This window comes from Periplaneta americana, chromosome 1 (genome assembly GCF_040183065.1).
Source record: "Periplaneta americana isolate PAMFEO1 chromosome 1, P.americana_PAMFEO1_priV1, whole genome shotgun sequence".
NCBI lineage: Eukaryota > Metazoa > Arthropoda > Insecta > Blattodea > Blattidae > Periplaneta > Periplaneta americana.
The window spans coordinates 195,696,728-195,724,321 of NC_091117.1; the positions used below are offsets into that span (position 1 = coordinate 195,696,728).

The window sequence follows — 27,594 nt, forward strand, 5'->3', positions numbered from 1 at the left end:
GAAAATTTAAAGTTCACTTATTGTGATATTTGATATTTGATATTTGATATATATTTCTCAAAAAAAATCTAAGGTCCTGCTGGCCCTTCACATTTCTGTATTCGGGCCAGCATTCCCTTACTTGCACTATTTACAATTTTAAACAAGACGTGTATTGATCCTTGAAGCCTGTTCTTGCCATGTCTTTGATGTCCCTTCATTTTCACTTGACCATCATTTTACTTTATCCACTATTATTCTACTTCCCTTCTCTTCTTCTTAGTTCCCTTAAAAAATTCTAAAAATAATTTCTAAAATTAATTAATATTTCTTCCCTCCAAACTAATTTCATATTTTAAATAACAATGCACATAACTTATTTAATATAAAAGACCTAACCCTTGTTGACTATTTCACTACAAACTTGAACTAATAATATATTCACTGACTAAACACTTCTCCACCACACATTAGCGCTCGTATCCTGGCAACATTGTTTTCACTTTATTTATAACACAATTAAACACTGGAACAAAAGAACTACAGTTCACCTCCATTTACCATTCCTAGCTAACCTACTATTATTTCAACCCACTGATGCACCATTTCCTCAGATTATAGACAGGTTTTTGTCCACTATTGCCCCCTCTTTTCTCACTCCTGGCAAGCTTTACACACTCACTACTTCCTCTTCTATTCCCCGCACTTGTTTCACTTATTGTGATATGTGTTTTTCTTCATTTTTTTCTTTTATTACTTTTTACTCTGTTATTCAATAAAATGTCTTAACATTAACTTATATGGAATGCCCTCTGAGCACGAGTATGTAACTTACTCTTTCTGGGGGTGCTAGAGAGTTCTGATATTAAAAAAATCAATATGTATTTTTTTCTGGCAATAAAGTATTATTATTATTGTTATTATTTATTTGTTTATTTATTTATTTACTTACTTATTTGTTTATTTACTTATTTATTTATTTATTTATTTATTTATTTATTTATTTATTTATTTATTTATTTATTTATTTATTTATTTATTTATTTATTTATTTATTTAATCTTTGTTCACGTCACGGCGGATTAGATGTGTTCCAGTTCTTAATCTGCCATCACTCTCTGTACAAACATTACAAGAACTACTACATACTGAACCTAGAAGTAACCTCTGTACACAATAATAATAATAATAATAATAATAATAATAATAATAATAATAATGATAATAATAATAATAATAATAATAAACTAATAAGTATAGCTCTTGTATTTAAAACTTTAACTGTAGCTTTTTCACTTCTATATTCAATCTCTTAAAAATTATTCTGTTAACTTCATTGACTACTTTTCGTAGTTTCCTATCGTGTCCGACTATTCAAAATTTATAATTCCATTTCCGTTAGAGCTTTGACTTTCTCTTCCCATCTAATTTTAACTCTAAAAATAAATTTTCCTAATGTATGCAGATTGCTGGCGTTTAGGGAACCATTCATTTTTTATAAGCTACTATAGCGTTTATTTGTAGAAATTTTTTATCCACCCACCAGTGTCTCAAATCATTCGTTGCCTGACGCTTTAACTCAATATGCATTGCGTCTTCCGCTAGTCCACACAAAGGACATTTATCCTTCTCTACGTTCCCTCTCTTATTCTTGAGTCTCCAGATACCTAATCTCCACCATGCCATTCCTGTTCTCTCTTCCCTTGAATTTAGTCTAACATATTCTTCCTGTTCCCAATACTGTTTAACCTCCCTATAGTATTTCAGCGATCCTAGGTCTTTAATATTACTAAAAATATCTTGTCTCGAAATTTCGTTTGCCCTCTCTTTTACTATTCTTCCAATAGTTTTCGTGTTTATAGACCCTAGTTCTCTCTATAGCCAATTTAATAATTATTATTTATTTATTTAATCTGGCAGAGCTAAGGCTAGTAGGCCTTCTCTTCCGCCCAGCCAGACTCTAATTCTATTGAATACAATTGCTTACACAGTTATTACCAGGGAAAGGATTTATATGTAAATACATATTTACTTATAAAGCTAATATAATTTATATTTTGCATTATCTTTATGTTTCACAATGTGTAGGGTTGAAAAATCCTACTTTTATTTTCCATATTTTTCCATATTTTAGAGTTTAGTACATATTTTCGTTAATTTCCATATATTTTCCATATTTCATATAAAACAGTCCATATTATATTAGGTTTAACAATAAAACAAAACAAAATTCCATTAACTTTTAAAAATACATTTCAACAATAGAGATTTAAACACATGTTCAGTAATCCCTTTAACATCAGAGTTATTTGAAAATTAGCAGTCCTATCAACAATGGGAAAGTAAGTTACAAAACTGTATTAATTTAATTTAAAATTTTTAACAGACTTCAGTTGTGCAGCTCAACAGTTAAATGCCAGTCAGAGTACACATAGGTTCAGTTTTGTAAATCATACTATAAAGACGGTAAATATGCCAAAAGTACGTCATTCAGTCAATTTAAAATCAAAACTAACAAGTTACATTTCAGAATTTAAAGAAGATGGTTTATCAACTGACAATAAAATATTATTTTGTAATTTGTGTCAGTGTGCAGTATCATCTACACAAAAGTTCCTGGTGCAACAACACATTACAACTAGTAAACATCAGGCCAACAAACAACTAAATTCCAAGCAGAGACAATTGTTTTTAACACAACCAACAACATCGAATGTAAGATCTGAGTTTAACATCGACCTGTGCCGTTCTCTCATCTCTGCTGATATTCCTCTCTACAAACTAAAGAATAAGGTCTTCAGGGAATTCCTTGAAAAATATACTCAACATACAATCCCGGATGAGTCAACACTTAGGAAGACGTATGCTCCATCCATCTACGATGAGACAATACAGAAGATAAGAGATGAAATTAAAGATAGTTCAATTTGGGTTTCCATTGATGAGACTCCCGACAAAGAAGGTAGACTTGTTGGTAATGTAGTTATCGGTTTGTTAAGTGAACAATATTCTGAACGAATTCTTTTACATTGTGATGTTCTAGAAAAGTGCAATAACAAAACTATAGTTAAACTGTTCAACGAAGCTATGGGTATCCTGTGGCCAAAGGGTATTATGTACGATAATGTGTTATTCTTTATTAGCGATGCTGCCCCTTATATGGTCAAAGCTGGACAAGCATTATCTGTTGTATATCCTAAATTGACTCATTTTACTTGTGTGGCGCATGCATTTCATCGTGTGGCAGAAGTGGTCAGAGACAATTTCCCTAAAGTAGATTTGTTGATTTCATCAGTGAAAAAAGTATTTCTCAAAGCTCCCAGTAGAGTTAACGTGTTGAAAGAAATGTACCCTGAAATTCCATTGCCACCAAAGCCAATTTTAACTAGATGGGGTACATGGCTAGAAGCAGTTGAATATTATGCCGAACATATAGACTCTATTAACAATGTTCTCCTTGCATTGGACTCTGAAGATGCAGTCTCAATTGATACTGCGAAAACAGTTACCTGTGACATAAGTGTGAAGAATGACTTAGCTCACATTCAGCATACATTTTCATGCATCATAAAAACGCTCAAAAGTCTCCAAAATAGGCACCTTTCACTATCTGAAAGTTTTGAAATTATAAATAGTACTGTGGAACAACTGAATCGTGGTAGAGGTAAAGTTGCAGATGCAGTAAGAGCTAAGGTGGACACTGTACTTTCAAAAAACCCTGGATATGAAGAACTACAAAAGGTTGTTGCTGTGATGAGTGGTGAATCAACAGTGAAGATTAACTTGGACTTATCCCCAGCAGACATTGTGAAATTGAATTATGTACCAGTTACTTCTTGTGACGTCGAACGCTCTTTTAGTCAGTATAAATCTATCCTCAGAGACAATAGAAGAAGATTCACTTTTCAGCACTTGAAAGAAATGTTTGTAACCTATTGTTATGGTAACAGACAATAAAAATTGTGTTTTGTTGAAACTACATTGGAAGATAAGGTACGTCCATTATATTTTTTGTTTAGTTTGATTAAAATGTACCAATATTTAACGTACATAGTCATTTTTTTATAATTTTAAGTCCATATTTAATTCCATATTTTGGTAAAAATCCATATTTAATTCCATATTTTGGTAAAAATAACTACATATATATTTACATATTTCATATATTTTTAGTCCATATAAATCCGTTCCCTGGTTATTACATTAATATCTAGACCATAAAACAACATGAAAGTAAATAATGAAAGTTGGATAAGTAATGTTAGTGTGACAATAATAAACGTTGGTAAGAAATAGTTATAATAATAATAATAATAATAATAATAATAATAATAATAATAATAATAATAATAATAACAGTAATAATAATAACAGTAATAATAATAATAGTGAAATATTTAGATATTTATCTGTGATATATATAACCATTAAACATTGAGTAACCTGAAACAGCTATTATTGTTAACAAGAATTGTTAGAAAAATATTTCGTTAGCCTATTCTTAAATTGGTTTGATGTCTGACAGTCCCTGAAATTACTCGGTAGGGAATTCCAAAGCCGAGGAACAGCCACAGTGAAAGAAGATGAATATGAGGATGTTCGGTGGGAGGGAATGGATAATATTGAGGAGTGTTGTGACTGTGTGTCTAGGTTATGATGGGTGGATAAATTTTGAAAACGAGACGCAAGATAGACAGGAGTGGAGAAATGCAATGTGTGAAAGAGAAGGGAAAGACAGTGGATTTTCCTACGATCTTCTAGACGGAGCCAGGACAACATTTCGAGGGATGGTGTTACGTGATCAGCCCGGCAAATATTGCAGACGAATCGGACGCACATACTGGGTGTTCATTTCAAAGTGTGTCATGACGTCACTGTTGTGAGTCATCGATTTCAAGCGAGTTTCAGCTTTTATGTCAGAGAAGTTGCCTATTAATCAAGGCGTTCAATCTGAACTTGAGAAAGTGTACTGTATAGCTTGAACGTCGTAGCAACAGATGGCGGTCTGTAAAGTCTGTGTGCTACCATAACCTCTTTCGAACTGTGTTTTGCGCGGGCAAGTCGTAGGCAGGGTATTTTTTATCATTGGTTCCATACGGCAACATTCCACAATACAAATCAAATGCTCCGTGTCCATGTTGACTGTCCAAGTTAATGTCAACAAATACGTAAGTAATCGTCTTAACCCTCTCCCCATATCCCGACAGTAAGAAAAAACTCACCTCAGTATGTGTTTTCAAACAGTACACATTCCTGCCACTACAGGCGTTACCGTACGTATCAGTAAGTACTCTTCAGAATGAACGCCGTACTTGCTAGGCAACTTCTCTGGTACATAGGTAATACGCCTCTGCGGAAGTGTAGGAAGATTGAATTCTCTAGGCTCATCGACTAGCCACATGACGGAATACAGCGAGTCATGACACACTTTGAACTGAACACGCAGTATTATGAACACGTTGTAGTCTCTGCGCCGAAGTAACGCTTAGGTCAGTAAGCAGAATATCACAGTAATCGAAGTGGGGCATCACGAGTGTTTGCACTAACATTTTTTTCATAGACCCAATCTGTTTATTTCTCGTTCCAGCTCTTTCAGCCAATTCGATTTCCAATTAGCTAGCGGCTCCCATACAAAAGATACATGTTTTCATAATTGCTGAATCATTCCTAAACAGAATATTACCTAAATATTTTATTTTTCTTTCTAGAATAATTCCCAGACTCGAATCGGTTCCCATCTCTAGTAATGCTGCTAGGTTAGAAGCATTCTCCGGTATTCCTAGAAATTTTTTACACATTTTGGCTCTTACTTTATCGAATTATTATTATTATTATTATTATTATTATTATTATTATTATTATTATTATTATTTATTAATTAATCATTGTATAGCTGCCACCCGCATGTACACTTACTATTGTCTCAGCAAGAAATCAATTTGATAGGTAGAATATATAACCTTCCATTCCGATTAAAAACGTGATTATCCAAAATTTTATGCAAATCTAGTCTTTCAGGTAAAGCTCCCTGTGAAGCAGAGTTGAATAATTTCAAGGGAAAAATTGTTCCGGGGCCGGGTATCGATCCCGGGACCTCTGGTTGAACGTACCAACGCTCTCCAAGTCACACAGACATTGTGTGAACTCGATGTGGATCTCTGGCGTTTCGTCAGCCCACGCGAGTTGTGTGGATATAAAGGGAAAAGTTGAGACGGTGTCGGGTGGAGTTCCCGTGTAGCTCAGTTGGGAGAGCGCTGGTACGTTCAACCAGAGGTCCCGGGATCGATACCCGGCCCCGGAACAATTTTTCTCTTGAAATTATTCATATCCAAAATTTGTTTCCTGTCATCTACAGTACATGAAATCGCAAAATAGTGGTATTATTTAAATCTTAGTAGCTGAATTCGCGGTGAAACATTATTTAAAACAAAAAATTTTACTAGGTACTTTTAATAGCCGAGCTTTTTCATAGCGTGCAAATACGCAGGAACGATATTGGCTCTATTCTTTTAATTGGATCTTCCTTTGCCCCGCCACGCCTGCTGGATGACGGAAACGTGACATGCAGTCGTCCCTACATTGATTGTAAGTTCACCGGAGGCCTTCCCTTCATGCTGCTTGCGTCCGTACAAAACTGTAATACTCTGTTCCTGGTAATTTCGTGCGTTTTTGCTAGGCGGAAATAAATTATAGAAATAATACCTACATCTATTACGTAACAAGTTGATTCAAAAAACTCTACGATTGAGTAATACCCGTATTGTCTGTGGTAATGGTGCTAGTTACCCGATTCTGCGGTCGTGGATTGTCCTTGCTTAAAACATTAGCCCTGCAGAATTTTTTTATTATTTGTTAGTAGCTGACTAAATATAAAACCTGTATTATGCGACAATATCACTTTTGTTGACGTCGTACAATATTTTGTCGAATATCCTTTTGAGAAGATTAACTCCATATGTAGATGAAATTGTTGGGGATCATCAGTGTGGTTTTGGGCGTAATAGATCGACTATTGATCAGATTTTTTTGTATTCGACAGATGTTGGAGAAAAAATGGGAGTATAAGGGTACAGTACATCAGTTATACATAGGTTTCAAAAAGGCGTATGACTCGGTTAAGAGAGAAGTTTTATTTAATATTCTTATTGAATTTGGTATTCCCAAGAAACTAGTTCGGTTAATTAAAACGTGTCTTAGTGAAACTTACAGCAGAGTCCGTATAGGCCAGTTTCTATCTGATGCTTTTCCAATTCACTGCGGGCTAAAGCAAGGAGATGCACTATCACCTTTACTTTTTAACTTTGCTCTAGAATATGCCATTAGAAAAGTTCAGGATAACACAGAGGGTTTGGAATTGAACGGGTTACATCAGCTTCTTGTCTACTGTATGCGGATGACGTGAATATGTTAGGAGAAAATCCACAAACGATTAGGGAAAACACAGGAATTTTACTTGAAGCAAGTAAAGCGATAGGGTTGGAAGTAAATCCCGAAAAGACTAAGTATATGATTATGTCTCGTGATCAGAATATTGTACGAAATGGAACTATAAAAATTGGAGATTTATCCTTCGAAGAGGTGGAAAAATTCAAATATCTTGGAGCAACAGTAACAAATATAAATGACACTCGGGAGGAAATTAAACGCAGACTAAATATGGGAAATGCCTGTTATTATTCGGTTGAGAAGCTTTTATCATCCAGTCTGTTGTCAAAAAAGCTAAAAGTTAGAATTTATAAAACAATTATATTACCGGTTCTTTATGGTTGTAAAACTTGAACTCTCACTTTGAGAGAGGAACAGAGCCTAAGGTTTTTCGAGAATAAGGTTCTTAGGAAAATATTTTAGGCTGAGGGGCATGAAGTTACAGGGGAATGGAGAAAGTTACACAACACAGAACTGCACGCATTGTATTCTACACATAACATAATTAGGGACATTAAATCCAGACGTTAGAAATGAGTAGGGAATGTAGCACGTACAGGGAATACAGAAATGCGTATAGAGTGTTAGTTGGAAGACCTGAGGGGAAAAAAACCTTTGGGGAAGTCGAGACATGGATTGGAAGATAATATTACAATGGACTTGAGAGAAGTTGGATATGATACTAGGAACTTGATTAATGTTGCTCGGGACAGAGACCGTTGACGTGCTTATGTGAGGGCAGCATTGAACCTCCGGGTTTCTTAAAGGCCATTTATAAGTAAGTATTATGCGATAGAAGATAAGCTTGTATTACAGTATTGTCTGGCTAAACGTAACGTTTCCTTGTAACGCGGTGTTAAAGAAATGGTGAAGCATAATGATAGGTAAGACGGAAATTCCTGTTCCATCACCGTCTTTACCACTACATGAACCTGGGTTTCCGGAGAGAAAAACAAGACAAAACACACGCAAATAAAAATTGCAATATTTCAATAGTGAAGTGAGCTGGACTGTTTATGAACGTTAACTACTGTACATCTATCAATGAGTGCGGTTATGAGCTACAGACGTGGACAAATTATTAACAAAATTGACGATTTTTATGATAATTCTGTTGACAAAATTTGACTTTTCAATTTAGACTACAGTTGACAATTTTGCATATTTCCGTCATTACAGTAGACAGAAATATGCAAAAATGTCAAATGTAGTTTAAATTGAAGAGTCAAGTTTTGTAAAAATATATAATAAAAATCTTCAATTTTGCTAATAATTTGTAAATTAGCAAAAATGTCAACTGCATTGAAGAGCCAAATTTTGTGAAAATATGAAACAAAAATCTTCAGTTTTGCTAATAATTTGGAAATATCCAAAATGTCAACTGTAATCCAAATTGAAGAATCGAATTTTATAAAAATATACAATAAAAACCTTCAGTTTTGCTAATAATTTGTAAATATGCAAAAATATCAAATGTAGTCCAAATTGAAGAGTTGAATTTTGAAAAATATACAATACAAATCTTCAATTTGGCTAATTATTTCGAAATACACAAAAATGCCGACTGTATCTAAATTGAAGAATCATATTTTGTAAAAATATATAATAAAAATTTTTCATTTTGCTAATAATTTGCCCACGTCTGTAAATTGTCGAAAGAAATGTTTTAGATTTGTTTATTTTTATTATTTATTTTATTGCTAGTAAGTTTGAAATGAATACAAGTTAATACAATGAAAAATAAACTAGCCCACTCCTGAATGAGTAAGACTCGTGCTTAGGAGGGGATTCCAATACAGACAAAAAATAAAATTAAAATTGAGAGTGAATACAGATTAAAAAGTGTTTAATATGTTTAAACCCAAACTATAAATCCAATACAATTTTTTCATATTTTTTTTATTAATTTGGATAGGATTCTGGTTAAAATAATATTAGAATAAAATTTATTTAATAATCTGGGACCTTGATTCATGCTATGATAAAAAGCTGCATTGGTTTTACATTTAGGTTCAGACAAACGCAGAGAATTCGTATTTTAGTTCTATATTTATGTATATTTCAAAGTTATTAAAATTTCTGTGAAAATATTTTAATAAAATAAAATAATAAATTTGTTTGTTTTGTTTGTCAAAAACTGAAATGTTTAAACAACAATTCAGTTGAGTAATCTTTCTGCTTTTTATTAAACAAATTTTTAATACTTTTTTCTGTAGTAAAATTAACGGATATATGTTGGATTTATAAGTTCCATCCCAACCTATAATACCATACATAAATATAGATTGAAATATTGAATGAATTGTTTACAGCGTACAGAGGGATTCACTGGTTGAACCGATGTAGACGGCTGCGATGATACGTCTCGCCGTTCTACAACCAAAGTCCACGAAGCTCGCTTGATCCATTTCTCTCTTGCTCTCTTTCTGCTGTCTCTTGTGCGGTGATCTTGAGTTTGTTTGATTCGTCTTTAACTACCGTTTTCTCCTATTGTGCTCATCTCCACTTTTGCATTGCCACAATGTTCGAATTTCGTGGCATTGTGAAAGTTTACAAATTTTCACTATTTTTCTTCGCATTTATTTAGTCTAGTTTATTTAGTCGCGCTTGAACGATCGACCGCCACCCCGAACGTTAGATCTAACGGAGTTATGCACATAAAATGACCGCCGGAACTCAGTTTTCGAGACATCTTCTTCCCCGCCAGTATCGTCGACCTTGACGGTCCGATGGGTTTCGTGCGGATGTTTACGGTTGCAGGACTTATTTGTCCACACGGTGATATAATTTTGATTCGCTATACTTATTTGTTCAACAATTGTAAGCGGTTCTAACGTACCGGCGAGACTTTTTTAGGCATCGTTACTGAGTTGTTGGGGAACTATCTTGTCGAATACAAAGACATACTTCTGTGTTAAAAATAATTAGGTAGATTTTTTTTCAATATTATAAAGGGTGCGTCAGAAAGAACGGATGGATTTCAAACTATCGATACGCAACGAGGAGAGAGATATAGTGAGGGGGATCACGACTGTTGGGTCAGCCATAGAATGCAGTTTCAGTTGAGAATATGGTGTTGGTCTGGTGTACAACGTGCTTTCATCGTAGAGACATTTTTGAAAAATGAAGAGTCTGTGATCGCCAATCAGGACTCATTTCGACATCGGATGTCACGCTAGGATTCCAACTCGGAATACAATTTTGCGGTGGGTGGCTTCATTTCGTATCACAGGTTCAACATTAAAGAAGAAATCACCTGGACGAAATTCTATTGCACTGAGATTGTCCGAGGCTACGGTAAGATCTCGCGCCCTGCGACTTCTTTCTTTGGGACCATTTTAAGGCGTAAGTTTGTAAACATCGATCACATACACTGGACGAACTGAAGACGGCGATTCGTGAAGAAATCGTGGCAATTGCACCAGCTATGACTGGCGAACATCAGAAAACGCCTCGATGCCTGTATTGAAAGCCAAGGACATCATATGGATAATGTTGTTTTCCATAAATAAACTGCATGTATTGGTGAATATGTTGATAACAATAAATTTTTGATTTGATGAATCTTTACAATTTTCTTGCCATGTGAAATCCATCCGTTCTTTCTGACGCACCCTGTACCAAGAAAGTTGAAAAGAGGAAGAAACTACAGGTATGAATACTTATGAGCAGGCCTCGATCTAGGGTCACCGAGTCACCAGACTGAAGTTTAGAACGCACGGAGTATAAATGGCGTCATGACCTATGGGGTGGAGTGGCACTGCGAGACTACAGTTGGTTTTGTAATTGAGTGCATTACCGTCTTTCTTATTGTTGCTTGGCATGGGTCCCTGCGATCACCATAAGTACTTGAGATCCTGTGATTAAACAAGTATATTTTACCTTATTTCATTTATTTAATTATTTACGTATCCATATATGTTTTAGTGTTAATTTCGCTTTCTTATAATTGGCATTACTGGGGAACATGTTGAAAATAAAATTAAGAGCACCAAGCGTTTCCTGGAGAACGAATTTATAGAGAAGTTCAGAAAGGGATATCTTTTTATCAAAATGAAAATCAATCCATTTTACAAATTGTACAAAAAGATATAAGGGTAAGTAGAACTCGATTTTTTAACAAACGCTGTAATAGCATAAACACATGGAAAATGTTAAGTTACACGGCAAAACAGGCCTTTGACATCAAAATTAGAGAGAGAAAATCGAAAATAATTTCATCGAGATTTGTGTATAATGTTGGTACATGCCAACATTTCTTTCAACAGGGTCAAAAATAAATATTTCAAAGCGTTTCTTGAAAAAAAATATTTTGAGTGAAAACAGGAGATTCTTTTCTTTTAAAATATTGCGAATGAATCTTTTAATTCTGTGCAGTGAATTGTGAGTTTCATAACCATACAGAGCAACCGGTAATATAACTGTTTCATAACTTCTAAGTTTCATTTTTTTGAGAGCAGACTGGATGACAAAAGCTTTTCAACCTAATAATAACAGGCACTTCCCATACTTATTCTACGTTTAATTTCCTCCCGAGTGTCATTTATATTTGTTACTGTTGCTTCAAGATATTTTAATTTTTCCACCTTTTCAAAGGATAAATTTTCAGTGTTTATATTTTCATTTCGTACTATGTTCTGGTCACAAGATATAATCATATATTTTGTCTTTTCGGGATTTACTTTCAAACCTATCTCTTTACTTGCTTCAAGTAAAATTTTCGTGTTTACCCTAATTGTCTGTGGATTTTCTCGTAACATATTTATCTGCATAGACAAGAAGCTGACATTACCCGTTCAATTCTAAACCTTCTCTGTTTTCCTGGTCTTTCATAATGGCATACTCTATTAGGATTCTTATAAAAATATAAATTAGAACATGACCGTCAAAGACATTGAAGGAAATGTTATCTCATATACTGTATGTTGAGCTATCAAGAGTTTTATATTTGTTAAAGAAATTAACTACTTGCGTTTCTCAAAATTATTTAAGATGTGCCTACTTTTCTTTCTTTCAGTCGATAATTCGATATGCCCTAATTTTCTGGGGAAATGGAACCAAAATTGGAAGCGTCTTGATTTTACAAAAGAAAGCCATTAGAATTTTATGTAAATCAAACTATCTGGAACATTGTCGGCCACTTTTCAGACAATCACGGATTTTAACAATCATAAATTTGTATATATATATATATATATATATATATATATATATATATATATATATATATATATATGATCTAGTACTTTACACTCGACAAAATATCGACAATTACTCATTAGTAGCCAATATACATGATCATGAAATTAGAAATAGTGAACAAATTAATATTCCATATTGTAGATTACACAAGAACAACACAAACTTTTTAATTATGGAGATGAAATTATACAATAAGTTCCCAAGTCAATATTACAAATTACCAATCAATTGCTTCAAAACTAGATTTTACAATTGGTTATTAAATAATCCTTTTTATTCTGTTGCTGAGTTTTTCAACACAAATTTGTATGAAATTTTATTTTAATAAATAAGTTTAATTGCAATTTAGTTAGTTTTCTTCAATTTAAAAGTTTCAAATTAATACATGTTTTCATTGTATTATTTAAATTTTACTGTTTATTTTATTAGTGTTTTTAAAATGTATTTTTATGTTTTTCAATGTATCCTGACGAAGCCTAAAATTGTATGTCTAATGACCAAATAAATTGAATTGAACTGAATTGATTTAATGTCGGTGAACACGAATTCACTCGTTTACATATAGGTGTAAACTGTTTAGTAGCTATGCAATGCCGCCATACGTCATCGGAAGAGACTCGGTGACAGGGTTTGAACTGAGAAGTCCTAAGGCGACGACAGTGGGATACGGTAGTTAAAGGCCGGAATGAGAAATAATTGGATGAAAATTGTGCTAGAATGATGAGGTGCCTTCCCAAGATGAATGACTCACCCAGCATCCCGTCCCCTTGCTGGAGTAACATCTGAGCATACAACCTCACCCGCATCGCTTCCTGCTAAGTGCACTTGATATTCCAGCTTGCTGCATTAAAATTGTTGAACAATAAAGATTAAATTGCATATATCTACTCACTCTTCACGTCCTCCAGTACAGTGATGTCAAAGCAAACGCATTTTTCTGACTTTGACGTCGTGCTCGGCCTGCAAGCGCTAAGTATGGAAAGAGGAAGGGTTGTGTATATGAATAAGCAACCTGTTGGATTAAGAAAACAGTGGTGCACAAACTTCAAACGGAACGTAAAATTTTATGTCGTTATTTTTATATGGCTTCTTTCTGTTTAATATTATCTATATTGTCTGTAAAACAAAAGTACTAACACTGATTTCTTAATATTGCACTTGTGTTTTAAATCTTTATAACATAATAGAGAGTTAAGAAGGAATATTCACTTAAATTCCACAGTAGTATAATATTATGCTGTATTAAGTGAATGAAACACATCATTCATGAAGAAAGTGATATCCCAAAGAAAGAGCTTGAGTATAACTTGATAAGTTGGAATTTATATTGATGGTATCTTTAGCCTTACAAAAGTAATCAATAAACTAATCAAAGCAATATTACAGTACAAACCAAAGTAACCTAGGTACTGTATCTGTTTTAAGTGTAACTAATATTACATAACAAAACTCTTATCGCATTATGCTTTTAGGGTGATATTTGTGAGCAACTTCCTATCGTCATAATATTAAATTATTTTCTCGAAATCTGCTGAAGCTATAGAGCTGACATTTTTACAACACATGGGCACGTATCTTTTGCTTATGATGTAACAGTAGTTGCTTTGTTAATTCATTTCCTTACAAACAATTTCCATGCGAATATTTTCAAAATTTTAAATACACTATCTTCAGTAATACGTATATACGGTATATTAGATTTACGAAACCATTCTGTAAGGCTACTAAATAAATAGGCCTATACCTGAAAATTTCACTTTTCTATACAAAAAGTTGAGAAAATATTTCTTTAGAATAAAAAAATCAAACTTGTGAAAAATGAGCACTAAAATTAAAACTTACATTCTTATAATGCACTTATACTTCTCAGGAAAATATAAAAATTAACATGGATACAGTTTTAAAAAGTTCTCTTCCCTTTATCTATTGAATCAGTGCTGGCCATCCCTGAATATAGCTCGACCAAGCGGCATATACCACCTCTTTCGTCTGTCTCTTTCCTTTCCGCTGTAAAGCGCTCAGGCTCTCCTGAGCTCTAAAGCGCGCGCTTGCTCCTATGGGCATCAGTTGACATGCCTGCTGTATGGGAACCACGGTTCTGGATTTGAAACCCATAGATGTTTGTCCTTTGTCACCGTTATGTCTTATGTTGTCTCAGGTATGCAATGTGCTTAGTATTGAGTTCACTTTAAGGGAGTCCCGTTATACAGAGTGAACTGTAAGTAATTTCATTAATTTCAGGGGGTTATTCTTTGAGATATTTCAAACAAAAAAAAACTTAATACAAATTTTGCTCGTTTTGCTTCCTTTCTGAGATAAAAATTGTTTTATATGAAACATTTCATAGCGTATTTTGCGAAAGTCGTTGATTTAATTCCCAATATGCTTATTTAATATAAGAGAGCAATGTATTATGATAATGATACGTGGGCGACTGATCATGGAGGGGTGCTTTGTTTATCTCTCATCCCATGATGAACCTATTTCATGCGTTATCGAAGAGAGTAAGGCAGCCGTGGCGAAAATGTGACTCACGAGCACATTGTGGCTCGCAATGATAGATGTGCATCTCTCTTGCTTCCTACCTCCCATAACCCCCACCCTCTTACTCACTGGAGTCAAACTCCGTTCCATTTGTATTTGCCTCTGACTTGCGAGTGGCGTATTGTCGCAATGTCTCTTTCGAAACCATGTACCTCTACAAAAATGAAAGTTTCAAGTAGGATGGGGGGACGCATTTTTTTGCTGCCAATATGGTGAGAATATTAAATGTATGATTTGTTCACAAGTATTACGAGGAAAATGGTTGTATAACATAAACCGGCATTATACTACATGTCACTCATGAAACATTAAAAGTTTAAGTGTTATTATTATTATTATTATTATTATTATTATTATTATTATTATTATTATTATTATTATTATTATTGTTGTTGTTGTTGTTATCTCTGTACGTCGATCCTTTTTCAGCAGATGTACGAATTATGCGGTTAGATCTTCAATTTAAACTCACAGATTTACAATGTGATGTTAAATAAAAGCTAGATGTAAGGACTTGACAAATGTTGAACTTTTCAAATCTTTGCCAAAAAATAAATATCCGAAGCTTCGTCCTTTCGCTTGCTCTTTTGAAGTCATGTTCGCTACAACTTATTTTCAACATTGAAAATAATAAAAAACCAAATTTAGATCATGATTGACAGACAAATACCTTCGTGATCAACTACGACTGGCAGTAAGTGATATAATTCCTGATTTTAAAATTCTGTCACAGAGACATTCTGAAGACAGTTAATTTTAGGTTGTGATAATGGGTCCTATGTTTTATTGTTCATTTCTTTCTTCGTTACACGTACTGAACATTAGTTTGTAGCCTTGTACTGTATAAAGTTATATTTAAGTGCCTGACGTAAGCAAAATTAAAATCCGTTAATAAGTCAGACAGTTGCTTCACTTTCCCTTCGGGTGTTCGCCTCCCTCCATAATAGGTGCTACGTTACAGGTTACACAGTGGCTCGGCGCACGATCACATTTTCGCCACGGCTGGAGTGAGGTAACCCGTTTTACTTCCGCTTGCTTCGTTGCATTAGTGGCGGACGTCTTTTAAACATAATACTGAATTTAACATATTGCTACGTAGCTAATCACCGATATCTATTTCTATTGTTAGTAAGAAACATTGTACAAACGTGTATCAACGTCCCAAACATCACTTTAACATATTGCTACGTAGCTAATCACCGATATCTATTTCTATTGTTGGTAAGAAGCATTGTACAAACGTGTATCAACGTCCCAAACATCACTTTAACATATTGCTACGTAGCTAATCACCGATATCTATTTCTATTGTTGGTAAGAAACATTGTACAAACGTGTATCAACGTCCCAAACATCACTTTAACATATTGCTACGTAGCTAATCACCGATATCTATTTCTATTGTTGGTAAGAAGCATTGTACAAACGTGTATCAACGTCCCAAACATCACTTTAACATATTGCTACGTAGCTAATCACCGATATCTATTTCTATTGTTAGTAAGAAACATTGTACAAACGTGTATCAACGTCCCAAACATCACTTTAACATATTGCTACGTAGCTAATCACCGATATCTATTTCTATTGTTAGTAAGAAACATTGTACAAACGTGTGTAAACGACCCAAACATCACTTTAACATATTGCTACGTAGCTAATCACCGATATCTATTTCTATTGTTAGTAAGAAACATTGTACAAACGTGTGTATACGTCCCAAACATCACTTTAACATATTGCTACGTAGCTAATCACCGATATCTATTTCTATTGTTAGTAAGAAGCATTGTACAAACGTGTGTCAACGTCCCAAACATCACTTTAACATATTGCTACGTAGGTAATCACCGATATCTATTTCTATTGTTAGTAAGAAGCATTGTACAAACGTGTATCAACGTCCCAAACATCACTTTAACATATTGCTACGTAGCTAATCACCGATATCTATTTCTATTGTTGGTAAGAAACATTGTACAAACGTGTGTAAACGACCCAAACATCACTTTAACATATTGCTACGTAGCTAATCACCGATATCTATTTCTATTGTTAGTAAGAAACATTGTACAAACGTGTGTAAACGTCCCAAACATCCCTTTAACATATTGCTACGTAGGTAATCACCGATATCTATTTCTATTGTTAGTAAGAAGCATTGTACAAACGTGTATCAACGTCCCAAACATCACTTTAACATATTGCTACGTAGCTAATCACCGATATCTATTTCTATTGTTGGTAAGAAACATTGTACAAACGTGTGTAAACGTCTCAAACATCACTTTGACATCAGCCACTCGCCATTTGTAATGTTAGTGTATCAATTTACAATCCTCAAAACGTAACCTGTGTGTATGATAACATCGCCTAAACGATTGTTTTAAATGTTAAGAATATCCATTAGCGTTTCCTTTCTCATCTGTCCGTTAGTATCAATAATGCACACATGTATAGTTCCGCTAATAGTCCATATAGTTGATATAACATCATTAAATAACAAGCAGAGAATATGACTCTCAATAGCAAAGGATTGAATCAAGTTGACAGTGAATGGCCTCCTTTAAATCAAGGCTCTGGACCGTCCACTCTTTGTCTCAAGCGTTGCATTCTTAACTAAGTCATCATTCACTTAAACCGGACTATTACACGTGAACCAATTCATTATTGCTTATCATCTCGATTTAAGTGCAGTTGTTCTCGCGATCTGAGAACACGAGGTCAGCCACTTCTAAATCACAGTAGGCCTACGCTTATTTATTTTGTTATTATGCTCCTTACTTAATAAGTATATAAAGATTACTTACTTACTTACTTACTTTTAAGGAACCCGGAGGTTAATTGCCGCCCTCACATAAGCCCGCCATCGGTCCCTATCCTGAGCAAGATTAATCCAGTCTCTATCATATCCCACTTCCTTCAAATCCATTTTAATATTATCTTCCCATTTACGTCTCGGCCTTCCCAAAGGTTTTTTTCCCTCCGGCCTCCCAACTAACACTCTATATGCATTTCTGGATTCGCCCATACGTGCTATATGCCCTGACCATCTCAAACGTCTGGATTTAATGTTTCTAATTATGTCAGGTGAAGAATACAATGCGTGCAGTTCTGTGTTGTGTAACTTTCTCCATTCTCCTGTAACTTCATCCCTCTTAGCCCCAGATATTTACCTAAGCACCTTATTTTCAAACACCCTTAACCTATGTCCCTCTCTCAAAGTGAGAGTCCAAGTTTCACAACCATAAAGAACAACCGGTAATATAACTGTTTTACAAATTCTAACTTTCAGATTTCTTTAAAGCAGACTGAATGATAAAAGCTTCTCAACCGAATAATAACAGGCATTTCCCATATTTATTCTGTGTTTAATTTCTTCCCGAATATCATTTATATTTGTTACTGTTGCTCCCAGGTATTTGAATTTTTCCACCCCTTCGAAGGATAAATCTCCAATTTTTATATTTACATTTCGTACAATATTTCCGTCACGAGACATAATCATATACTTTGTCTTTTAGGGATTTACTTCCAAACCTATCTCTTTACTTGCTTCAAGTAAAATTTCCGTGTTTTCCCTAATCACCTGTGGATTTTCTCCTAACATATTCACGTCATCCGTAAAGATTATAATACAAAAAATTTCAATTTGTATTGAAAAGACTCGATTATAGGAGCAATTATAATTAGAGAAAATAAGAATAAATTATGTTTTATTTAAAGACTCTCACAACCACCGTCGCCGGTGTACCGGAATTTTGTTCCGCAGGAGTTCTTTTACATGCCAGTAAATCTACTGACATGAGCCTGTCACTGTCTCATTTAAGCACACTTAAATGCCATCGATTCGCAACCTCGGACGCAGAAGGCCAGAACTCTACCGACTGCGCCACCCAGGTCGACTATAATTAGAGATACTAGACGCAATGAACAGTTTTACATACTTACTTACAAATGGCTTTTAAGGAACCAGCTTCATTGCTGTTATCACATAAGCCCGCCTTCGGTTCCTATTCTGAGCTCCAGTCCCTATCATCATATCCCACCTTCCTCAAATCTAATTTCATACTATCCTCCCATCTACGCCTTAGCCTTCCAACTAACACTCTATATGCATTTCTACATTTATCCATACGTGCTTCATATCCTGCCCATCTTAAACGTCTGGATTTAATGTTCCTATTACACTGAACAACAAATTTTTATTTTTTGTCTTGCTCAGAATTAAAAATATTACTAATATGTGTGACCTAACCTGAATTTAAAGTCCAAATTGCTCCATCACGTACCATTTTCTGGGAAAAGTGAATTGAATTTTTATTTATGAAAAAAAAAAACTTCACTTTTTTTAATGCTACTCATAAAATTACAACATACTAGCCATTCAAAATGCCTCATAATACTTGAAGAATGTGTTCTGGACACAAAAATGATGTTACATTGTTTAAAACAAAAAATACAACAATAAAAATATTTCATGTGTATAATGAGAAAAATCTTGGAATTTCAACTTACCATTTAAAAGAATTTTCTGGATGACTTCCGTTTATAATAGACCCGGGACTGTCTTTTACAAGGAACCAATAATAGTATGCAAGCATGCTGGATGATGATCTTCCTTTATATCGCCTTTCAATTTCAGATATTTGTTGATTAAGTCTTTCCCCATGCTCGTCGCTTACTGCTCCAAGGTTAGGAGAAAATAAATCCAAATGAGAATGTAAAAAAATGTATTTTGAGAGACGTATTTCTCATATGCACTTAACATGATTTCCACAAGTTCGATGTAGTTGTCTGCCCTAGAATTTCCAAGGAAATTTGAGTAAACATCTTTGACAGCGCGCCAGTTTTTCTGTAACGGAAAGTTTTTTCTCAAACAAAGAGTCAGCTACAACTTTGTGAATTTGTGGATGTGCTCTTTTAATGTGCCTTCACTCAAACTGGTAAAGTATTTATTTTAAATACTGAAAACCACACACTTGTTTGTTCATTGCGTAGACCTCACTTTGAATTGTTATGAAATGTATTGAATAGAAGGTATCAATATCTGTTTATTTATTATAAGTACAAAATAACATGCTAACAACTATAAGAAACCGTAAACAGGCATAAACTCAAAATATATTGGCTTCATATGCATATGCCTTCTCTTCATATGCATTGCGGAGAGATTTAGGATTTAACCCAGGCATACTGGTGCACAGTCTAGTGATTAGAAGTTGTGCACCGCCATCTCTCCTAGTCCCGACGTAGAAATTTTACATGAAAATTTCTGACCCCGCTGGGAATCGAACCCGGGCCGACTGGAAGCAGACACACTACCACAGAGGTAACTCGGCGGACGTATGGAGAAATGTTTCAAGTTGATAAAAGTGGGATATTTGTAAATGCTACCATCGTCCTGGACAATGGCTGTGTTCACAAAAAAAAAATCGAAACTTGTCTGATGAGACGTTTTTGTTCACATTCTCCTCTCGCAAGTCTTGCGGAGTGAATGATTGGAGTTATACTAATCCCCATTGCGGATCAATGACATCGGGGAGAAATGCAGTGTTGCAACACATTTCATTTCGTATTTTCTAAACTGTTGGACGTATAAAAAAACTTATTTGATAAAACTTGTTCCCATTGACTTGATCTATTACCTCTGTGAATTAATGTAATAGGTTATCTTCCACTCTGTATATTAATTATCATCATCATCATCATCATCATCACCATCACCATACAAGGATTAAGCCATAGACTCGTTCCGGTTTCATGAAAGCTAGAATTGTTAAAATTGTTCAGACCATCTTCTGTGTGGGCGTCCAATATTTCTCTTTCCATGAGGTCTATAATTCAACATCAGTTTTGGAAATCTTTCTTCTGGCATTCTATCAATATGTTGTTTTCAAGCGTTCCTATAATTAACTATTCGATCAGTGAGTTTGAAAATATTTAATTCTTTTCTTATATCTTCATTTCGTTTTTTGTCTAGTAGAGTATATCCTGCTATATTTCTCAGAAATCTCATCTCTACTGCTTCCAATCTTTGTTCTTGTCTCTTAGTAATCATCTATACATTAATATAGGAACAGCCATTACTTTATAAAATTTCATTTTTGTTTCTTTCCTCGTGTTTTTAAGGGTTCTTTTAATAGTACCACACATCAGATTAAATTTATTTATTTTGTCATTAATATCTTCACTTTTAATATAGGATAAGTTAAAACCTGAATATTTAAAACTATTCACTTGCTCTAAAATTCTATTATCAATTACTATTTTTGCTCTTTGTCCTTTAAATGCTAAAATTTTAGTTTTATAGTTTTAAATTGGCACATATTTCTTCCAATGTAAAAATGGCTCTTTATAAATCATCTTCAGAACTGGAAATCACTACTTGATCATCGGTAAATAATATTGTATCTAACAATTTATTATTTATTTTGAAATGTTTATTTAAACTGATCTGCCATTTTAAAATGGCTTCGTCTATATATAAATTAAATAAAGAAGGTGATAGAGGACACCCTTGTCTAACACTACGATTTATTACTACCTTTTTTGCTCTTTTGATTTAAACCCCGTTTCAATTACAATTTTATTGTCTACATATAAACTTTTAATAGCCGTGATCAAATGTTGTGGAATATCTTTATTTAATTATTATTATTATTATAATATTATTAATATATTATTACGTTTTCATGTACATACAAACCAACCAATCGCCATGAAATGTATGACTCCATTAAAAACTCAGAATTATTGTTTTCCAGATGTATGGGCGTTACACCAAAGACCTCGGTGAATACGCTAAAGAAGAGGCACGCAAAGTAAAGGCTCTCGAGAGGAAGCGCAAGAAGGAGGACCGGCTCCGCAACAAAGAGCTGCAGAAATATCGAGGGAAATGTGCAACAAAGCTCATCGCGGCATTCAGCTTCGTGTGGCGCCACACGTTTGCCAAGCTTGGAGAAGACTGGGTGTTCCTCGCTCTGCTTGGTATCATCATGGCGTTCATCAGCTTCTTCATGGATCATGGCATCAGCATGTGCAATCAAGGTAATTTTTATACGTGCTGTAGTTGGAAACGAATTTTAGCGGGTACTGTTGAAATCCCTTTGGTCAGACTAGACTCTGTATGGACTCGTACTGCACTTCTTTTGCAACTGCACGTCTTTCGTAAAGTTACTTCTTCGTCATGCATCCGCCTCTGCAGACCTCCTTCCAGATCGCAGCCACAATTGCATATTTTTTATAGATAATAATAATATTTATTTAATACTATACACTTGAGCTACATTAGGCATTGCAGCCCGAAAGAGCAGAAGCTCGTGCTCGGGCGCAGTTCAGATCAGTTATACAAAATATATCACAAAATTAAGAGAGTTCATTCAGCACAATAACATTAATAAATGGTAAAATACATACAGCATGTAATAACAGGGTCTATATACAAATAGAAAATACAAAAGTACATGAATATTAGAGTATCAATTTTTTAACTCGATTAGCTTAAACAATTAAATAATTAATCTGATTTGTTTCTTAAATCTGTATGTGTTAAGTGTACTTAGCTCAGGGTAAGCTCTAATTAATGCATTATATATTTTGGGTCCAAAATTTCTGCTGTGTATAGCCTATAAAGCAATAAATTAAAGGCTGACATTGGTGGCCCAACACTTTTTAGGAACGGAAGCCTAGGAACTCGTCCCGCGCCGTGGCGTCGCGGTCTAAGGCATCCTGCCTAGGACTCGCGTTACGGAATGCGCGCTGGTTCGAGTCCTCATGGGGGAAGAAATTTTCTCATGAAATTTCGGCCAGTGTATGGGACCGGTGCCCACCCAGCATCGTGATGCACTTGGGGAGCTACGATAGGTAGCGAAATCGGTTGCGAATGCCAGCTATAACGGCTGGGGGGATCATCGTGCTAACCACACGATACCTCCATTCTGGTTGGATGATCGTCCACCTCTGCTTCGACATGTGGGCGTGAGTCCAGCAGCCGGCTGGTCGGTCTAGGCCCTTCATGGGCTGTAGCGCCACGGATTATTATTATTATTATTATTATTATTATTATTATTATTATTTTATATATATATATATATATATATATATATATATATATATATATATATATATATAGGCCCTATAGCTTAGGAACTCTTTTACTGGAAGAGTATTTCTTTTCTTAGTGCAGATATCGTTCATTACAGTAATGCTCATTCACATTCTTTAACTGAAATTGAAATAGAAACTATAATGTGCAACTGGACTCAAGATTCATGAACCACGAAAAGTAACAATATTTTCCTCCTCTAGCAAACTGCTAGCATTACGCCTGAGCGAGTTTTAAAATTAGGGAATCAGTGTAGCAGAATTCTTGAGGCGCCACATCATAAAATTAGTGTTATGCGACAGCATCTATGCAAGTTTTCAAATTAGCGAAACAGTGTAGCAGATTTCTTGAGCAGCCATGCCATAAAGTTAGTGTTAATTACTTATAGAAATACCACGGCGTCATGCAAGCTTTAAATTAACAAATCACAACTGCTTCTGAAGTGCCAGACCATGGTTTTCGATAAAACGACGAATGGATAAACGTTTAACCTTCTAAGGACTGGGTGGGGTGTTTTGACACCCCAGTCGCAGTTTTTTTTTATTAAAAACACATTAAAATCTCGTCTTACGTAATGATACTTTTTTATTGTGCCAGGGTTGCTTTATGTTTTCATATGCCAACTGTTAAAAGTAAGACAGCTTATTAATTTTCTTATAAAAAACATAACTAGTAGTTGGGGTGTTGAAACACCCCACATAGTTTTTACTGTCACTTTCTAATTTTCTTATTTTTTTATGTTTTGTAGAATATTTATATTGGTAGTAGCCTACCCGTTTTACAACATGATATTTAAACATGTTCCACATTTTAACTAATCTGTTCATTGCTGAGGATCACTTACTGTCTTGAAGTATGGTTTGTTTCTGCAACATGTCGAAAAGTACAAAACGTAGAAGAATTAGAACTGACAATATAGACCTATGAAGGTTGGTGAATGATAGTTCTTCTTCTTCTTCTTCTTCTTCTTCTTCTGGTTCAGAAGTTGATAATAATTTAGAAATTATAGAGAAATTTGACGTAATCACACTTGAACCTGTACCTGACGATGAAGTTGATCCATCTAGAGGAGATTCTGAAGAAGACGATTCTTCAGTAGAAGTGGAGAAAAGTGGAAAAAATTTCCCTACCCACCTACACGCCAAAATTGTGAGTGTGAAAAGTGACCCAACTGCAAATTTACAGAATATATTGAAACTATTTTCAAGCTATTCCTTGATGATGAAATAGTGGACATCATAGTTTTATATTCAAATCAAAAAGGAGAATTACTATCCGGAAAATGGAACCTTGAAAACCCGAATAAGAAAAAAAGACACTGGATTTCTACATTTCGTGAGGAAATATATGCATTATTCGGAATTGTGCTTGTAGCTGGTGCACTGATTGCTAACCAGGAACCAGTAAGCATGCTCTAAACCACTGACTCCCACTTTCCAAAGGTCTTTCTTCTCAGGATCTATGGTCAGGGATAGGTCTCTAAGACTTAAGATTTGACGATTACAATACTAGGATAGAAGGAAAGTTCACAGACAAAATTCCGAGAAATTTTCACTATATTTGTTCCGCACTGCCAAAAAAAGTAAAATCCATGTTCACACTTGACAATTGATGAACTGTTAGTTCCATCTAGGGGACGATGCCACTTTAGGGTTTATATGAAGTCAAAGCTGGCAAAGTATGGAATCAAGATATAATGTTATTTATATGTTCACATTGGGGCAAAGGCTAATTGGAATTTCCTGGTCTCTGATCGGGTCAAAAACCCTGATAGAACTTATATTTAACCCTTGTGGTGAATTTCGGTGAAGTCTGGAGGGTTAATTAGTCAAATCCACTCTCCTCACCTCCACGCTGGAGCTCCATGGGATCTTTTTAAGATGCGAAAGAGAGAGTGGTCTGCGGAAAGCAACGGGAAGCTACGGCATTTTTCTTTCCCAAGAAAAACTGCAAACATGGCATGATGAGTCTTTCCACGGTAAAAGATTCCGAACGTAAACTAAGAACTAAGGAAGATACTAGTGAAGTACTTTATATGGAATGTGGCATTGTATGGGGTAGAAATATGGACATTACGACGAAGTGAAGAGAAGCGAATAGAAGCATATGAAATGTGGATTTGGAGAGGAATGGAATGTGTGAAGTGGACAGATAGAATAAGAAATGAAGCTGTGTTGGAAAGAGTGTGTGAAGAAAGAATGATGCTGAAACTGATCAGGAAGAAGAAAAGGAATTGGTTGGATCACTGGCTGAGAAGAAACTGCCTATTGATGGATGCACTGGAAGGAATGGTGAACGGGTGAAGAGTTCGGGTTAGAAGATATGAGATGATAGACGACATTAAGATACACGGATCATAGGAGGAAGCAAAGAGGAAGGCAGAAAATAGGAAAGACTGGAGAAAGCTGGATTTGCAGTGAAAGACCTGCCCTTGGGCAGAACACTAAATGAAATTGGTTCATTGATGAGACTCAGTTTCTGAGAGTGCATAGAAAGAATATACTGTAAAATGTTTTTTATTCTTATTTTATGTAATATGAAATAAAACTGTTTGTAAACATTATTGCTAGTTACCATTGTTGGTCGTCTCGGTTTTACAACAATGTTCATTATTGAGGCTCATTTACTGTCCTCTTATCCTTTTCAGAATAAATATACAAAAAAAGGAACAGAAATACTTATTATCTCAAATAATCAGTTGGGGTGAAGAAACACCCCACACAGTCGTCTATGTAACAAAATGTATCCAGTCCTCAGAAGGTTAAACAAAGGATATGAGATGCCAGCCGCTACTTTTATGCCAGATATCTAAATCAAAATGTTTTTTTTTCAAATAGCTAACATCTTCCATTTCAAAGTATATTAAATACTATTCAAACATAATTAATATATTTACGAGTCTATATTTTTTTCCGGTACGGTAACAGCGAGTTTTTATTTCAGACTGTACGACGTACCGGTCCGTACCGGCCCAACTACAGCACTGACTTACAGTATATGATTTCTTCTGTATAAAACATTTATATCTAAATGTACATTATAATTTTTTATGAATTTATTTATTTATTTATTAACTTGTTTATTTATTTACTTATTTATTTACTTCCTTATTAACTTACTTACTTATTTACTTATTTATTTACTTATTTATTTATTTAGTTATTTATTTACTTGTTTATTTATTTACTTACTTATTTATTTATTTAGTTATTTATTTACTTGTTTATTTATTTACTTACTTATTTACTTACTTACTTATTTACTTACTTACTTACTTATTTACTTATTTATTTATTTAGTTATTTATTTACTTGTTTATTTATTTACTTACTTATTTATTTACTTACTTATTTACTTACTTATTTACTTAGTTATTTATTTACTTATTTATTTACTTAGTTATTTATTTACTTATTTATTTATTTACTTACTTACTTATTTACTTACTTACTTATTTACTTACTTAATTATTTATTTATTTATTTATTTATTTACTTACTAATTTATTTACTTACTTATTTATTTATTTATTTATTTATTTATTTATTTATTTATTTATTTATTTATTTATTTATTTATTTATTTATTTATTTATTTATTTATTTATTTATTTATTTATTTATTTATTTATTTATTTATTTATTTATTTATTTATTTATTTATTTAAATATACAGAATACAGAATATAATTACAACAAAACAGAAATAGAAATAAAATAAGAAATAAAAGAAGGTACAGTAATGTTAACAAAATTTGAGGACCGAATGAGCAGCGCTCGTGTTTATTAATCTACTCAGGATTGCCAGCTCGAAATTCGAGAAAAATTTACGTGCCAGCGATTTATATACATTAGCAATTCTCTAATGCCACTGCCTCAATAACAAATTTACTTGAATGATATTATGCATCCTTGTCTGATTCTCATTCTTATGGTCGAATTGTTTTATATGAAGGACAGAAATATATTTTCACCCCGTTTTAAACATAATTGTAGTAAAAACTAACGGAATATATAAGGGGGAACTGTGAAAATTGCGGACAGAAATTAAGATTGCGTAGAGTTAGAGAAAGAGTCGAAAGCTAGGAGAGTGCACTAGTAACTAAGCGATATGACAATACTTTCATTTCTGACGAAAATCACGTTTCTCACACTATTTTACTCTGCTTTCACGTTGTTTTCTGTATATTTAAGCAAATGTCGTTTCCTATATCACCAGGTGCTGAGACTTGACAAGTAACCACACTTTTCAGTCAGACGTTTACAGCGGTGATGTATAACCGCTGTAAGATAGAGCAGCGCCAAATATCCGCAGAAGTAATTAACTAATTACGCATT

The 27,594-nt window shown here is 34.1% G+C and overlaps 1 protein-coding gene across 7 annotated transcripts in view; it reads left to right on the plus strand.

Moving 5' to 3' along the window:
- The window catches only part of ClC-a (chloride channel protein 2), a 266,134-nt gene that overhangs the window by 186,364 nt on the left and 52,176 nt on the right, over window positions 1–27,594 (plus strand). For all 7 annotated transcript variants that reach the window (XM_069835328.1, XM_069835336.1, XM_069835346.1 and 4 more), the window contains exon 2: window positions 21,918–22,200. In XM_069835328.1, coding sequence (XP_069691429.1) covers window positions 21,918–22,200 — 283 coding nt within the window. The remainder of the gene's footprint in view (window positions 1–21,917; window positions 22,201–27,594) is intronic.